This window comes from Heptranchias perlo, chromosome 3 (assembly GCF_035084215.1).
Source record: "Heptranchias perlo isolate sHepPer1 chromosome 3, sHepPer1.hap1, whole genome shotgun sequence".
Taxonomy (NCBI): Eukaryota; Metazoa; Chordata; class Chondrichthyes; order Hexanchiformes; family Hexanchidae; genus Heptranchias; species Heptranchias perlo.
Window position 1 is genome coordinate 101,578,640 of NC_090327.1, and position 16,550 is coordinate 101,595,189.

Sequence of the window (16,550 nt, forward strand, 5' to 3'; positions counted from 1 at the left end):
GCCCCCAATGTCTCCCTCTCCAATGTCCCTCTCAGCCCCCAATGACTCCCTCTCCAATGTCCCTCTCAGCCCCCAATAACTCCCTCTCTAATGTCCCTCTCAGCCCCCAATGTCTCCCTCTCCAATGTCCCTCTCAGCCCCCAATATCTCCCTCTCCGATCTTCCCCTCTCCTCCAATCTCCCTCTTCCCCCCCAATGACCCCTTCACCCCCTCCGATCTCCCCCTCTCCCCCCAAGATCTCCCCGTCTCCCACCAAATCTACCTCGATCTCCCCCTTTTCCCCGATCTCCCCCTTTCCCCCCGATCTCCCCCTTCCCCCCCCCCGATCTTTCCCTCTCCCCCCCACCCCGATCTTCAGCGCCCTCCAGTCTTTGTTCCACTACTGGATGACGTCTCGCTCTTTCTCTCTCTCTCTCTCTCCCCCCACCTCGGCGATACCCTTCTATTCTTTTCTCACTCATGTGCTTATCTAGTTTCTCCTTAAATGCATCTACGCTATTTGCCTCAACTACTCCTTGTGGTAGCGCGTTCCACATTCTTACCACTCTTTGAGTAATGAAGTTTCTTCTGAATTCCCTATTGGATTTATTAGTGACTATTTTATATTTATGGCCTCTAGTTTTGAACTCCCCCACAAGTGGAAACATTTTCTCTACGTCTACCCTATCAAACCCTTTCATTATCTAAAAGACCTCTATCAGGTCACCCCTCAGCCTTCTCTTTTCTAGAGAAAAGAGTCCCAGCCTGCTCTGCCTTTCCTGCTAAGTATATCCTCTCAGTTCTGGTATTATCCTTGTGAATCTTTTTTGAACCTTCTCCAATGCCTCTATATCCTTTTTAAAACATTGAAACCAGAACTGTGCACTGTACTCCAAGTGTGGTCTAACCAATGTTCTGTACAAGTTGAACATAACTTCTCTGCATTTCAATTCTATCCCTCTAGAAATGAACCCCAGTGCTTGGTGTATTTTTTTATGGCCTTATTATCCTGCGTTGCTACTTTTAATGATTTGTGTATCTGTACCCCTAGATCCCTTTGCTCCTCTAACCCATTTAGACTCTTATTATCCAAGCAGTATGTGGCCTCGTTATCCTTCCTACCAAAATGCCTCACACTTATTTATATTGAAAGTCATTTGACAATTACATGCCCATTCTGCAAGTTTATTAATGTCTTGCATTTTGACGCATTCTTCCTTTATATTAACAACATCCCCGAATTTGGTATCGTCCGTAAATTTTGAAATTGTACTTCCAGTTCCCGAAAGCAGATCGTTAATGTAAATGGTGAACAACAATGGTCCCATCACCGATCGCTGTGGAGCACCACATCCGACCTTTTGTAAGTCTGAGTAGCTACCCTTAACCCCTACTCTCTGTTTTCTGTTTTGTAGCCAGCTTGTTATCCATTCTGCTACCTGTCCCCTGACTCCACATGCCCTGACCTTAGTCATGAGTCTACAATGCAGTATCTTATTGAAGGCCTTTTTAAAATCCAAATATATTACATCTACTACATTACCCTTGTCTATTCGTTCTCTTCTTCAAAGAATTCAATAAGGTTGGTCAAGCATGATTTTCTCTTCTGAAATCCATGCTGACTACTCTTTATTATATTTTCGTTTACTAGATGTTTTTCTATTACATCTTCATAGTCATCATAGTATCATAGTAGGTACAACACAGGAGGAAGCCATTCAGCCCATCGTGCCTGTGCCTGCTCTTTGGCACAGTTATCCAATTAGTCCCATTCCCCTGCTCTTTCCCCATAACCCTGTAATTTTTTTCCCTTCAAGTATTTATCCAATTCCCTTTTGAAAGTTACTATTGAATCTGCTTCTACCACCCTTTCATGATGTGGAGATGCCGGTGATGGACTGGGGTGGACAAATGTAAGGAATCTTACAACACCAGGTTATAGTCCAACAAATTTATTTTAAAATCACAAGCTTTCGGAGATTATCTCCTTCGTCAGATGATTGAATGAAAAGGTTCTCAAATCGCATATCTTATACGATGTTGGGACAGCATCACACCAATCAAAAGGTGTCGTTGTTATTCAAACAGGCCAGTCACGGAGAACAGCACGTCCCAGTACACTCAATATACATTGTGTCTTTTACACAGGCAGGCAGAAAGAAACTTAAAATGGCAGAGAGAGAGAGAGAGAGAATTTTAAAAAACATATAAATTTTTTTCCCCCTTTTTGCTGGTGGGGTTACGTGTAGCGTGACATGAACCCAAGATCCCGGTTGAGGCCGTCCTCATGGGTGCGGAACTTGGCTATCAACTTCTGCTCGACGATTTTGCGTTGTCGTGTGTCTCGAAGGCCGCCTTGGAGAACGCTTACCCGAAGATCGGTGGCTGAATGTCCTTGACTGCTAAAGTGTTCCCCGACTGGGAGGGAACCCTCCTGTTTGGCGATTGTTGCGCGGTGTCCGTTCATCCGTTGTCGCAGCGTCTGCATGGTCTCGCCAATGTACCATGCTCCGGGGCATCCTTTCCTGCAACTGGGACGTGCTGTTCTCCGTGACTGGCCTGTTTGAATAACAACGACACCTTTTGATTGGTGTGATGCTGTCCCAACATCGTATAAGATATGCGATTTGAGAACCTTTTCATTCAATCATCTGACGAAGGAGATAATCTCCGAAAGCTTGTGATTTTAAAATAAATTTGTTGGACTATAACCTGGTGTTGTAAGATTCCTTACATTTGACCACCCTTTCAGGCAGTGCATTCCAGACCGTTACAACGCACTGCGTAAAAAAATATTTCCTCATGTCACCTCTGGCTCTTTTGCCAAACACCTTAAATCTGTGTCCTCTGGCTACCGACCCATCTGCCACTGGGAACAGTTTCTCCTTGTTTCCTCTGTCAAAACCGTTCATGATTTTGAACACTTCTATCAAATCTCCCCTTAACCTTCTCTGCTCTAAGAACAACCCCAGGTTCTCCAGTCTCTCCACATAACTGAATCCCCTCATCCCTGGCACCATTCTAGTAAATCTCTTCTGCACCCTCTCTAAGGCCTTGACATCCTTCCTAAAGTGTGGTTCTCTGAATTGAACACAATACTCCAGCTGAGATCTAATCAGTGTTTTATAAAGATTTAGCATAACTTCCTTGCTTTTGTACTCTATGCCTCTATTAATTAAGTCCAGGATTCCATAGGCTTTTTTAGCCTTCTCAACTTGCCCTGCCACCTTCAAAGATTTGTGTAAATACACCCCCAGGTCTCTCTGTTCCTGCACCCTCTTTAAAATTGTACCATTTAGTTTTTATTGCCTCTCCTCATTCTTCCTAACAAAATGCCTCACTTCACACTTCTCTGCGTTAAATTTAATCTGCCATATGTCTGTCCATTTCACCAGTCTTCCTATGTTCTTCTGGAGTCTGTTACTATCCTCCACATTGTTTACTACATTTCTGAGTTTCATGTTATCCGCAAACTTTGAAATTATACCCTCTATACACAAGTCCATCTTTATGTAAAGATACCATTTTCTTTCCTCCCACCAATGTTAAGCTAATTGAGCTATAGTTCCCTGGATTTGTTCTATCTCCCTTTTTAAATATAGGAATAATATTAGCTGTCCGCCAGTCCTCTGGCACTAATACCTTTTCTAATGAATTTTGATGTATATGTAATAGTGCCTCTGCTATCTCTTTCCTAACTTCTTTTAATATGCCCAGATACAATTCTGGACCAGGGATTTTATCCTCTCTAAGTTTGATCAGTTTATCAATTATCTCCCCCCTTTCTATCTTAAATGTCTTTATATCGTTTTTGATCCCTTCTTCTAATGTCGTACTCACCTTGTTAAACTCCCTGGTAAATACCAAGGCAGGGTAACTATTCAATATTTCTGCCATTTCATTGACATTACCTGTGAGTTTATCTTGTGCATTCCTTAGTGGCCCTATCCCTATCCTGATTTTTCTTTTGTTATTTATGTGTCTGTAGAATAATGTACTATTTCTTTTTATATTCCTTCATAATTTAATTGTGTACTTCCTCTTTGCTATCCTAATTGTTTTTTTGACTTCTTTCCTTCGTATTCCCTTTTGTCATCCTCTCCTTTATTGTTTATGTACTTAGTGTATACCTTTGCCTTTATTTTCCATTTTACCCTTATCTCTTTATTCATCGATGGTGTTTCATTATTGGTTAGTTCTTGTTTTTTAGAGGAATATATTTCTCCTGAACTCTATTGATCACCATTTTAAACATTTCTCAGTGCTGTTCTATCTCTTGATCTGTCAAAAGTTTTTTCCAGTTTACCTGCCCTCGTTCCATTCTCATCCCCTCAAAATTAGCTTGTTTTCCAATCTATTACTTTGGTCTTTGTCTTACTTATATCTTTCTCAATCATTATTTTAAACCTCATTATGTTATGATCCCATAGATGTTCCCCATCAGCTACTTTTACTACCTGCTCTGGTTCATTTCCCATTACTAGATCCAGCAGTGATTCCTCACTTGTTGGGCTTCTCACATACTGGGTAAAAAAGGAGTCATATACACACTGTAAAAACTCCATTCCCCTTTCCCCTTTCCCTACCTCTTCTCGTCAGTTAGTTTGGGAGAAGTTGAAATCTCCCATGATTATTATTCAGTGTTTTTGCTCATTTTATAGATTTGTCTACGTATTTCTTCCTGCACTTCCACTATTTGGTGGTCTGTAGAATATACCTATTGACGTGATCAATTCCTTATTATCCTTTATCTTTTTTTTTATTAATTCATGCGACGTGGGCGTCGCGGGCAAGGCCAGTATTTATTGCCCATCCCTAATTGCCCTTGAGAAGGTGGTGGTGAGCCGCCTTCTTGAACCGCTGCAGTCCGTGTGGTGACGGTTCTCCCACAGTGCTGTTTGGTAGGGAGTTCCAGGATTTTGACCCAGCGACGATGAAGGACCGGCGATATATTTCCAAGTCAGGATGGTGTGTGACTTGGAGGGGAACGTGCAGGTGGTGTTGTTCCCAATCGCCTGCTGCCCTTGTCCTTCTAGGTGGTAGAGGTCGTGGATTTGGGAGGTGCTGTCGAAGAAGCCTTGGCGAGTTGCTGCAGTGCATCTTCTAGATGGTACACACTGCAGCTACACTGCACCGGTAGTGGAAGGAGTGAATGTTTAGGGTGGTGGATGGGGTGCCAATCAAGTGGACTGCTTTCTCCTGGATGGTGTCGAGCTTCTTGAGTGTTGTTGGAGCTACACTCATCCAAGCAAGTGGCAAGTACTCCATCACACTCCTGACTTGTGCCTTATAGATGGTGGAAAAGCTTTGGGGAGTCAGGAGGTGAGTCACTCGCTGCAGAATACCCAACCTCTGACCTGCTCTTGTAGCCACAGTATTTATGTGGCTGGTCCAGTTTAGTTTCTGGTCAATGGTGACCCCCAGGATGTTAATGGTGGGGGATTCGGCAATGGTAATGCCGTTGAATGTCATGGGGAGGTGGTTAGACTCTCTCTTGTTGGAGATGGTCATTGCCTGGCATTTGTCTGGCACGAATATTACTTGTCACTTATCAGCCCAAACCTGGATGTTGTCCAAGTCTTGCTGCACGCGGGCACGGACTGCTTCATTATCTGAGGGGTTGCAAATGGAACTGAACACTGTGAAATGATCAGCGAACATCTCCATTTCTGACCTTATGATGAAGGGAAAGTGATTGATGAAACAGCTGAAGATGGTTGGGCCTAGGACACTGCCCTGAGGAACTCCTGCAGCGATTTCCTGGGGCTGAGATGATTGGCCTCCAACAACCACGATCATCTACCTTTGTGCTAGGTATGACTCCAGCCACTGGAGAGTTTTCCCCCTGATTCCCATTGACTTCAATTTTATTATGGCTCCTTGATGCCACACTCGGTCAAATTCTGTCTTGACGTCAAGGGCAGTCACTCTCACCTCACCTCTGGAATTCAGCTCTTTTGTCCATGTTTGGACCAAGGTTGTCTGGAGCCGAGTGGTCCTGGCGGAACCCAAACTGAGCATCAGCAAGCATGTTATTGTTGAGTAAGTGCCACTTGATAGCACTGTCGACGACACCTTCCATCACTTTGCTAATGATTGAGAGTAGACTGATGGGGCAGTAATTGGCCGGATTGGATTTGTCCTGCTTTTTGTGGACAGGACATACCTGGGCAATTTTCCACATTGTTGGATAGATGCCAGTGTTGTAGCTGTACTGGAACAGTTTGGCTAGAGGCGCGGCTAGTTCTGGAGCACAAGTCTTCAGCACTACAGCCGGGATGTTGTCGGGGCCCATGGCCTTTGTTGTATCCAGTGCACTCAGCCGTTTCTTGATATCACGTGGAGTGAATCGAATTGGCTGAAGACTGGCTTCCGTGATGGTGGGGATATCGGGAGGAGGCTGAGATGGATTATCCACTCAGCACTTCTGGCTGAAGATGGTTGTAAATGCTTCAGCCTTGTCTTTTGCACTCACGTGCTGGGCTCTGCCATCATTGAGGATGGGGATGTTCACAGAGCCTCCTCCTCCCGTTAGTTGTTTAATTGTCCATCACCATTCACAACTGGATGTGGCAGGACTGCAGAGCTTTGATCTGATCCATTGGTTGAGGAATCGCTTAGCTCTGTCTATAGCATGTTGCTTCCGCTGTTTAACATGCATGTAGTCCTGTGTTCTGGCTTCACCAGGTTGGCACCTCATTTTTAGGTACGTCAGGTGCTGCTCCTGGCATGCTCTTCTACACTCCTCATTGAACCAGGGTTGATCCCCTGGCTTGTTGGTAATGGTAGAGTCTCAATCCATATGGATTCTATTTCTGTCTTAATGTTACTTATGTCCCTTTTTTCTACTGCCACTATGTTGTCTCCAATTAATAGAGCTACCCCTCCGCCCTTCCTTCCCGATCCTTTCTAAATACATTATATCCTGCAATATTTAACTGCCTGTCCTGTTCTTTATGTAGTCGTGTTTCAGTTATCCCTATTACATCTGACTCCTCGCTACAAATTATTGCCTCCTGTTCCCTCGTTTTGTTTCAGATGCTGTGCACATTGCTGTACAAACAATTTAAATTGTTTTTAATAATTGTTCCCCTCACTTTATTTTTAACAGTCATTTTGTACTTATGTATTTCTTTTATCATCAGACTTATGTTATTTTCACCAGATCCCGCCCCGCCCCGCCCCGCCCCTCCCCCCCCCCCCCCCCGTCTTACTAGTTTAGTAACTGATCTAACAATTCTGACTTGTGCCTAAAAGGCACTAGCCAAGTACGTGGTGGACTGTTAACGACTCCTTCCATCTCTTTGCTGATGATTGAGAGTAGACTGATTGGACGCTAATTGGCCAGGTTGGATTTGTCCTGCTTTTTGTGGACAGGACATAACTGAGCAATTTTCTACATTGTCGGGTAGATGCCAGTGTTGTAGCTGTACTGGAACAGCTTAGCTAGGGACGCGGCTTCAGCATTACAACCGGGATGTTATCGGGGTCCATAGTCTTTTCTGTGTCCAGTGCACTTAGCCGTTTCTTGATATCACGTGGAGTGAATCGAATTGACTGAAGACCGGCTTCTGTGATGGTGGGGATATCGGGAGGAGGTGATGGAGGAGCGAGGGATATGCCAGGCCATGAGGTTACAGATTGTGGTGGAATACAATTCCGCTACTGCTGATAGCCCACAGTGCCTCATAGATGGCCAGTTTTGAGCTGCTAGGTCTGTTCTTAACCTAACCCATTTAACACGGTGGTAGTGCCACACAACATGCAAAAGGTGTCCTCAGTGTGAAGATGGGACTTGGTCTCCATGAGGACTGTGCGGTGGTCACTTTTATTAATGCCGTCATGGACAGATGCATCTGCAACAGGTAGATTGGTGAGGACGAGGTCACGTAGGTTATTTCCTTGTGTTGGTTCTCTCACCACCTACTGCGAGCCCAGTCTGGCAGCTATGTCCTTCAGGACTCGACCAGCTCGGTCAGTGGTGGTACTACTGAGCCACTCTTGGTGATGGACATTGAAGTCCCCCACCCAGAGTACATTCTGTGCCCTTGCTACCTTCAAGTGGCGTTCAACACAGAGGAGTACTGATTCGTCAACTGAAGGAGGGTGGTAGGCAGTAATCAGCAGGAGATTCACTTGCCATGTTTGACCTAAAGCCATTAGACCTTGCACGGTCCGGAGTCAATGTTGAGGACTCACAGGGTCATATCCACCCCCCTCTCTCTGGTAAACAATCTTACAACACCAAGTTATAGTCCAACAATTTTATTTGACAATCACAAGCTTTCGGAGGCTTCCTCCTTCGTCAGGTGATGGGCCTGACCTGCCATGGATGATGATGGAGGAGTCTGGGGCATTGGTTGACAGATATGATTCTGTGAATATGACAATGTCAGGCTGTTGCTTGACTAGTCTATGAGACGGCTCTACCAGCTTTGATACCAGTCCCCAGATGTTAATGGGGAGGACTTTGCAAGGTCAATTGGGCTGGGTGTGCCTTTGTTGTGTCCTGATTCGATGCCTAGGTCACAGCCAAGTGGTCTGTTGGAAATATGTTATTATTAATGCTACCAAGGGTTGTTAATCCTTCTTAATAATAACTTCCACGATGATTCGGGCCCGAGAGTGACCATACATGCAAGCTTTAGTATAGACACAAGAACAATGCAGTTATACCAAACAACAAGTATTTATATAACAATGTTCTAATACAATTATATCAAATAAACAAGTATTGTACAATCTGCTCCATCCCTAGGAGATGTCGAGCTGATCAGACATCGCTCGTAGGGTGTGTGGACCTCCGCCATCCTGAGAAGCTTCTAACTTTTAATGGGATAATGCCCCAGTTCTTATATCTTTCTGAAGTGTATTTGCTTCTAGTAGCTTAACGACATTAGCCCCATGATGTTGTCTGTCCCGGACATTTTCCCCCCAGGGTGGCCATTGTTCCAGACATCTTTCGGATATTGATTGTATGATGTTAACTGTTTGTCAGGCACTTTTTCTGTGGGGTTAATTGTTGTCAATTCTATCTAGTGTATGTGGGAGGAACGTGCCCTTATATTTCTGTGTAGGCAGGCCCCACTGTGTCCTGTTTTTGCGCCACAATATTAATTTGGATTGTTCGGATGCAGACATTTAAGATGTCTCATCCTGTCTATGCCAATCACAAAGGTTATCTAATTATCTGAATAAAGCTCCTTCAATTAACATATCAGACTTAGTCTGTGTCGATGTCCTGAGTCTTTGATTATGCCTTGGGACTTCTTGTTATCTGTTTCTGATAGTTGGTCTTGAATGTGTATGTTTCACGCTTCAATTGTCTCTGCAATCTTCCCAATCACTTATCATTTCCTGTGGAATGTTGGCTCCCTTTGTCTCACGGGTTTACGGTCTGCACTTCCCACAGCATCGCTTTTTAGCCAAGCGCCTGAAGCTTTGCATGATTATGATTTGGTCTAGAAATCATATTTCTTACATGGCCCGTCCAGTTTTATTCTTTTGTTCCTTTGTAGTGGTTTTGATACAACTGAGTGACTTACTAGGCCACTTCAGAGGGCAGTTGAGAGTCAACCACGTTGGTGTGGGACTTGAGTCACATATAGGCCAGATGGGTGAGGACGGCAGGTTTCCTTCCCTAAAGAACATTAGTGAACCAGTTGGGTTTTTATGACAATCCGACAGCTTCCTGGTCACTATTACTGACACCAGCTTTTTATTTCCAGATTTTTGTTTTTTTCTTCAAATTAAATTCAAATTCTCATACTGCTATGATGAGATTTGAACTAATTTCCTCTGACTTATTAGTTCAGTAACATAACCACTATTCTACCATATACATTTTGGTTAATTTCAGGCATTTTATATACTTCATATAATGCCCAGATTTTTAATATAAAAGAAAGCAAACACAAAGTGACAGTTGGATTTTCAACGGACCAACTAGGCCCTCACTTCCATACACATTGCCTCAGCAGTCACTGTCACACATCCAGCCCCACCCTCCACGCCACAAAGGCATAGATCGGACTGTATGGTTTGAAGCAACATTTTCTAGTGCCGGTACGGATCCTGTGTCATCGGCCTTAGCAACTTGAAAATTTACTCTTATGAACGATGGTACCAGGACCAGAAAGTTTCCCTTCGTAACCCTTAATGGTTCTTGTTAAGTTTGTTATGCTACATATAGCATCATCAGTAATTTCCACTGGGGGCTCCCAACCGTCTGCCGTTACATCAGTGGAGGATCAGTGGAAACCCCAGAGAAATTAAGTGGCTGTTTGCCCCATTCTTCCAGGTTTCTGCAGAAATTACGGTGAGAACCCTGCGGAAATTATACTCAGTTATATTTATTTTGTTTTTTTATCAATCATGTTAATATGAATAACTGTTGAAATAAAATTGCGACAAAGGTTTTGCTCCATGGACTTATGACCAGACGGGATGCAACATTTTGCAGAATTTTTCAATAGACTTCCTGTGGAGACAACAATCAGTGTCAATAATCTTTGGTCTGCCTATCCTGTTATAGTAAATATCAGGCCTGCTTTTACTGCTTGTCTTCACCAAGCTCCAGGCCATATATTTGGAAGAGGAAATTGCAATTGATTAATATACAGTAGCCTTGCTGTGACAAACTCCATTACAGCATGCAGTCCAGTGTAACAAAAGCACATCATTTCCTCCAGATTTAGTTCTATTACATTCCTTACTCTTTCTGTTGGTTTAAAATGCAGGCCATTTAGCAGTGAATACTAGCATATTATTAGCACTTTATTTAGTTTTTAAGCACTGGATTTCTTCATTTTGGTCCATGAAAAGTTAATCTGTTACTTAATACTTGTATTTCATTCCCCCCTCTACTACCAGCTGGCCGTGCACAGATGATCTTGAAGCTTGCTTGGTAGCACATCTCTCCTTCATGCATCTACCCCAAAATCAATAGAGAAAAAGAATTTATAGTGCCTCAGGACATCCCAAAACACTTCGTGTACAATGAATTACTTTACTTTGGAAGTGTGATCATTGTTGTTGTTACATTGGCAATTGCACACAGCAATGTCCCACAAACAACAATAAGATAGTGACCTGGTCATTTATTTTTGTTACTCATGGTTGAGGGAGGAATGTTGGCCAGGACATCAGGAGAACTCCCCTGCTGCTCTTCAAATAATCCCATGGGATCTTTAAACCCAGATAGAACCTCAGTTGATGTCTCATCAGAAAGACAGCACTTCCAACAATGTAGCGCCCCCTCAGTATGACAGGGGAGTATCAACCTAAGTTATGTTCTCAAGTCCTGAACTGGGGCCTGAACCCACGACCCTCTGACTCAGTGTCAAAAATGCTACTGAGACAAGCTGGTATTGCAAAATGGCTCCAGTGCTATATTTTGCTATCATTAATAAATAATATTAATAATTAAAATGTAGTATGACTGTACTGTTGAAACACTGGACTTGTATTGATTTTACAGACGGTGTGTGGGGAAGGACGAATCGAATAATAAGTTACATGATCAGCCGTGTAGCACCACCACTAAGAGGATTAAGGGTTTTACTTTGTTCACTGATGAAAATGAAGACATGAAGAAAAAAATTAAACGTGGTGTTAAATTCCCTCTACTCACTGCTAAGCTTCACAATTGCTGGAGCAATCAGTCTCACAGGCCACTGCTCAATATGTCTCTCAGCATCCAGTAATTTCACGGGGCAGCATGTTGAAGTACATATTGAATCACTGTTTCCACATTTTGTTTGTGCCAGTTACCAACACTGCAGAGAATGACTGACAAATCCAATATGTTATCACCCATGGCCTGTCAGTCATACCAAAAAATAATACAACAAAGGGGGGAGTTTATAAGGAACAGGTTTATGATTTCATTACACTGCTCTACAGAGGAAACCTTCCCACAGTATTTTTGTTAACTGTATGGAGCTGCCATGAATGTAATTAAAGGGAATGATGGGTGACATCTCCCATATGATATACCAGGGGTCATTTAGTGCAGCTGCATTGTGTAGTAGAGTCACACTAGACACAAGCATGGATCAGCATTAGGGATGTTACACTCTCGTCCCGAATCTTTGACCTGCACTCAGCACTATGGGATTAGCATTAGGGGTGTAACACTCTAGGCCTGAATCTTAGAGCTGCGCTCAACACTATCGGATCAGCATTAGGCGTGTAATACTCTAGGCCTGAATCTTTGACCTGCGCTCAACACTATCAAGGCTCTGCACTGGTAGCAGAGCCTTGTAGGCTGACCCCCGAGAAGTTATTTGAATCAGTTAAATAAAGCTGCTGGACAATTATCAATGTAGATTTTTAGGTGGCAGAAGTATGACTACTGCTGTAGTTAATACATAGATTTAAAAAATAATTTGCTGTTAAGTAATCACATTTTGAATCATTATGTTTAAAAAAAACAGAAACCAAAACCACGCTGCTGATATTTCAGATGTAGTGCATTTAGAGTTGCGAACTCTAGTTGAATGTATTCCTGGAGGTTTCATCACATGACCTCCTGCCTCCAACTGCTCTGCCCCCAGGCTCCTGCCATCAGTCGCCCAACAAATCCATTCTCACGGGGCACCGCCTTCCCACGCCAATTGGAAAGCGAAAAGACTCTTTGTTACCCAATTGGATGATTCTTGACTGTCAATCAAACGGCCTTTTTTCCCATCTTCTATATTTTTATAACTAATAAGAAGTTGCAGAATAAAATGCAAAATGTTACGATATATAGAAAAATGAAGACTGTTACTTATGTGCTTTTGTCTATGACTCGAGAATTACCTCACTGGAATGTATAGGAACATTTTTATAATGGAACTTTTATTATTTTTCTATTTGCAGAAAAATAAAGAGCAGGCTCTGCAGGCAGGTCTGCAAGATCAGATTGGGATTCCACGATCCTGCAGTCCCTGCGGGGAGCTGTACCTTCAGGGAGCAGTGGTTAGAGAAATGGGGCTACAGTGTTGTAATCGTATCTCTGACCTCACAGACCCTGCAAGCTCAGTTTCACACTTGGACTACAAGATCGATGAATAACCCCTTATGATTACATAAAATGACATAGAAGGTGCAGCACAAAACAGGCCATTCGGCCCAATTGGTTCATGCCGGTGTTTATTCTCTACACGAGCCTCCTCCCACCATATTTCATCTAACCCTATCAACGTATCCTTCTATTCCTTTCTCCCTCACGTGTTTATCTAGCTTCCCCTTAAATGCATCTCTGTTATTCACCTCAACTACTCCTTGTGGAAGCGAGTTCCACATTGTAACCACTGTCTTGGTAAGGAGGTTTCTCCTGAATTCCCTATTGGACTTATTAGTGACTATCTTATATTTATGGCCCCTAGTTTTGGTCTCCCGCACAAGTGGAAACATTTCTATGTCTACCCTATCAAACCCTTTCATAATCTTAAAGACTTCTATCAGGTCACCCCTCAGCCTTCTCTTTTCTAATGAAAAGAGCCCCAGCCTGTTTAATCTTTCCTGATAAATATACCCTCTCAGTTCTGGTGTCATCCTTGTAAATCTATAATGCCTCTATATACTTTTTATATATGGAGACCAGAACTGTGCACAGTCCTTCAAGTGTGGTCTAACCAAGGTTCTAAATAAGTTTAATGTAACTTCTCAGCTTTTCATTTCAATCCTTATAGAAATGGACCCCAGTGCTTGGTTTGCTTTTTTTATGGCCTTATTAACCTGTGTCACTACTTTTAGTGATTTGTGTATCTGTACCCCTAGATCCCTTTGCTGCTCTATCCCATTTAGTCTCTTATTATCCAAGCAGTATGTAGCCTCCTTATTCTTCCTACCAAAATGCACCACCTCACACTTATCTATATTGAAATTCATTTGCCAATTACACACCCATTCTGCAAGTTTATTAATGTTTTCTTGTGTTTTGTCGCAATCTTCCTCAGTACTAACTATACCCTCCAATTTGGTGTCAACCGCCAATTGTGAAATTGTGTTTCCCATTCCCAAGTCCAAATCGTTAATGTAAATGGTAAACAGTGGTCCCAGCACCGATCCCTGTGGAACACCACTTCCCACCTTTTGCCAGTCTGAGTAGCTACCCTTAACCCCTATTCTCTGTTTTCGGTTTTGAGGCCAGCTTGCTATTCTGCTACTTGTCCCCTGACTCCACATGTGCTGACCTTAGTCATGAGTCTTCAATGCGGTACCTTATCGAAGGCCTTTCAAAAATCCAAATATATTACATCTACTGTATTACCCTTGTCTACTCTTTCTCTTACTATACAGCATGATATAGCAACCAAATGCACTAGCACCTTTGGAAGACCAAGCACAGAGGTCACCGTCCCCGTTTCAGGCTTTCCAATTTGACTTGATTCCCATGCTCCCAATTTTAATGGCCGGAAAAGCTGGAGTACAGTGAATCAGGTGCATTGACCTCCACACTTGATCTGTGCTCCCATCGGACAATCAGATGGAGTCTTGCAATTTTGGGGCTATACAGTAAAGCTCCCTCTACTCTACCCAGCAGTATGCCTCAACCACAACCTCTGAACAGAACCTACAGCACGACATTCCCATTTCCTAGACCAGCCAACCCGTTCAGTCTCTGAGTCAGTCTGCCTATTTAGTGCTTATTAGTGCTAAAGTACAGGCAACTTTCTGTTGTGGACAATGCCTATTAGGACCTGGGTTGAAACTGCCTGGGCTCATTTCACCCTTAGAACCAACAAAGGAAAACTTTCATCCCATCAGTCTGGGTTGAGTGAAAAACATGAATGGTCAGAGCACAAGCCATCTGGTGTCCCTCTCCCCCTCCAATCCTCATTTAAATAGTAACAAACATTTTCAATGGAGAAGGGCGTGGATATTAGAGCTGAGGTAACGTCATGACACACTAGTGCCAGTAAGGAGCCTGGCTGGACACCAGCACAGGTCAGAGATAGGGCTGTAACATTATAGTCCTGATTCTTCTGTAGCAGTGGAGCCATGTGAAATTATCCCTTCTTTACTCATTTATTTTTCTTTTCCATTTGCCAGGGTAAAATTGCTGACCGAGTTGGGTATTTTCCTGCAACATTTGTTCAGAGAGTGATGGCAGATGAAAAGGTCTTCAGATGCACCAAAACATTCACAGGCTGTAAAGAAGAAGGACAGATAAACTTGAAAGAAAATCAGGTAAAAAATGCCTAAAACCCTTTCAGTTTTATGTTGAATTTAACTACCTAACAATGAAAAAATAAAGTCTGCACAATAACATCTCCAAAATATCCTTTCATCAAATTATGGCTCGACGTTTTAAAGAAAGCACACCTTTAAGAGTAGGTGGTAGTCACAAGGTTTTGTTGCTGATAATTTCTGAATTTATTCCATCAGCAAAGTGGACAGAATAATCTTGGGTCTCTCTACTGACAGACTGTGACTAACTCACTACAAGTTGAGCTCAACGATAGATTTTCCCACCTGCTCTCCTAGCTCATCCACATTCAGTCAGCGGTTTCTTTCCCTTTCAACTGCTTTGCTGCATCCTGCAATTGTTTTTAATTACACAAAAGCATAGCCCAGGAAATCCAGCATATCCCAGGAAATCCAGCATAGCCCAGGAAATCCAGCATAGCCCAGGAAATCCAGCATAGCCCAGGAAATCCAGCAAACCTTAGGAAATCCAGCATACCCCAGGAATGTCAGCAAGCCCCATGAAATCCAGCATTCTCCAGGAATGCCAGCAAGCCCCAAAAATTCCGGCATGCCTGGGGAATTTCGGCATACCTGGGGTATGCCAGCATGCCCTATGCAAGGCTTTGTTTACCCTTGCCTTTGCTCAATCACTATTCTTTCCCTATTCCCATAGTAAGTTTCCAGGAAATTTACAGAACTGGGAAAGAACATTTAAGTACATCAATCCACTCCCAATGTAAATGAAAAATCACTGGCCTAGAAATTGAATCATGCCTGAATTGGGACACGATCCGAGTGCAGCACATGCGCCTAAATAGGCCGGTGACAGGACCGAGGGAAATCGGTCTGCCAGCCTCCTTTGTTTATTACCGGAGAGTTGCAGACACCAGTCACGGCCTCAGAGGCAGCTCACCGGACCTGAAGGGCAGGAAGATTGGCCGGCTCAGATACCAGCCGAGGTGATAAGGAGAGTCCAGGCTAGGAGGCGATCAGTGGGGAGGGGGCAAACGATGGTCGACAGTGGCACGTGGATTTAATGTGGAGTCAGGACCTATACCAATATGGCGGGCAGCGGACATTTGGCGCAGAATGAGCCCAGGCACGTCCCCCGCCACATTGGACCCTTAGGTGCCCATTTAACACCTGTAAAATGGTTGAAGCGTCAGACTCTGACAAAAGGTCATCGACCTGAAATGTTAACCCTACCTTGCTCCATAGATTTTTTTTTATTATTATTCGTTCATGGGATGTGGGCGTCACTGGCAAGGCCAGCATTTATTGCCCATCCCTAATTGCCCTTGAGAAGGCGGTGGTGAGCCGCCTTCTTGAATCGCTGCAGTCCGTGTGGTGAAAGTTCTCCCACAGTGCTGTTAGGAAGTGAGTTCCAGGA

At 43.5% G+C, this 16,550-nt stretch overlaps 1 protein-coding gene across 2 annotated transcripts in view; it reads left to right on the top strand.

Annotated features, from left to right (window-relative positions):
• Positions 1–16,550, top strand: part of stac (SH3 and cysteine rich domain) — a 154,445-nt gene that overhangs the window by 127,971 nt on the left and 9,924 nt on the right. For both annotated transcript variants that reach the window (XM_067981301.1, XM_067981310.1), the window contains exon 10: positions 15,023–15,160. In XM_067981301.1, coding sequence (XP_067837402.1) covers positions 15,023–15,160 — 138 coding nt within the window. The remainder of the gene's footprint in view (positions 1–15,022; positions 15,161–16,550) is intronic.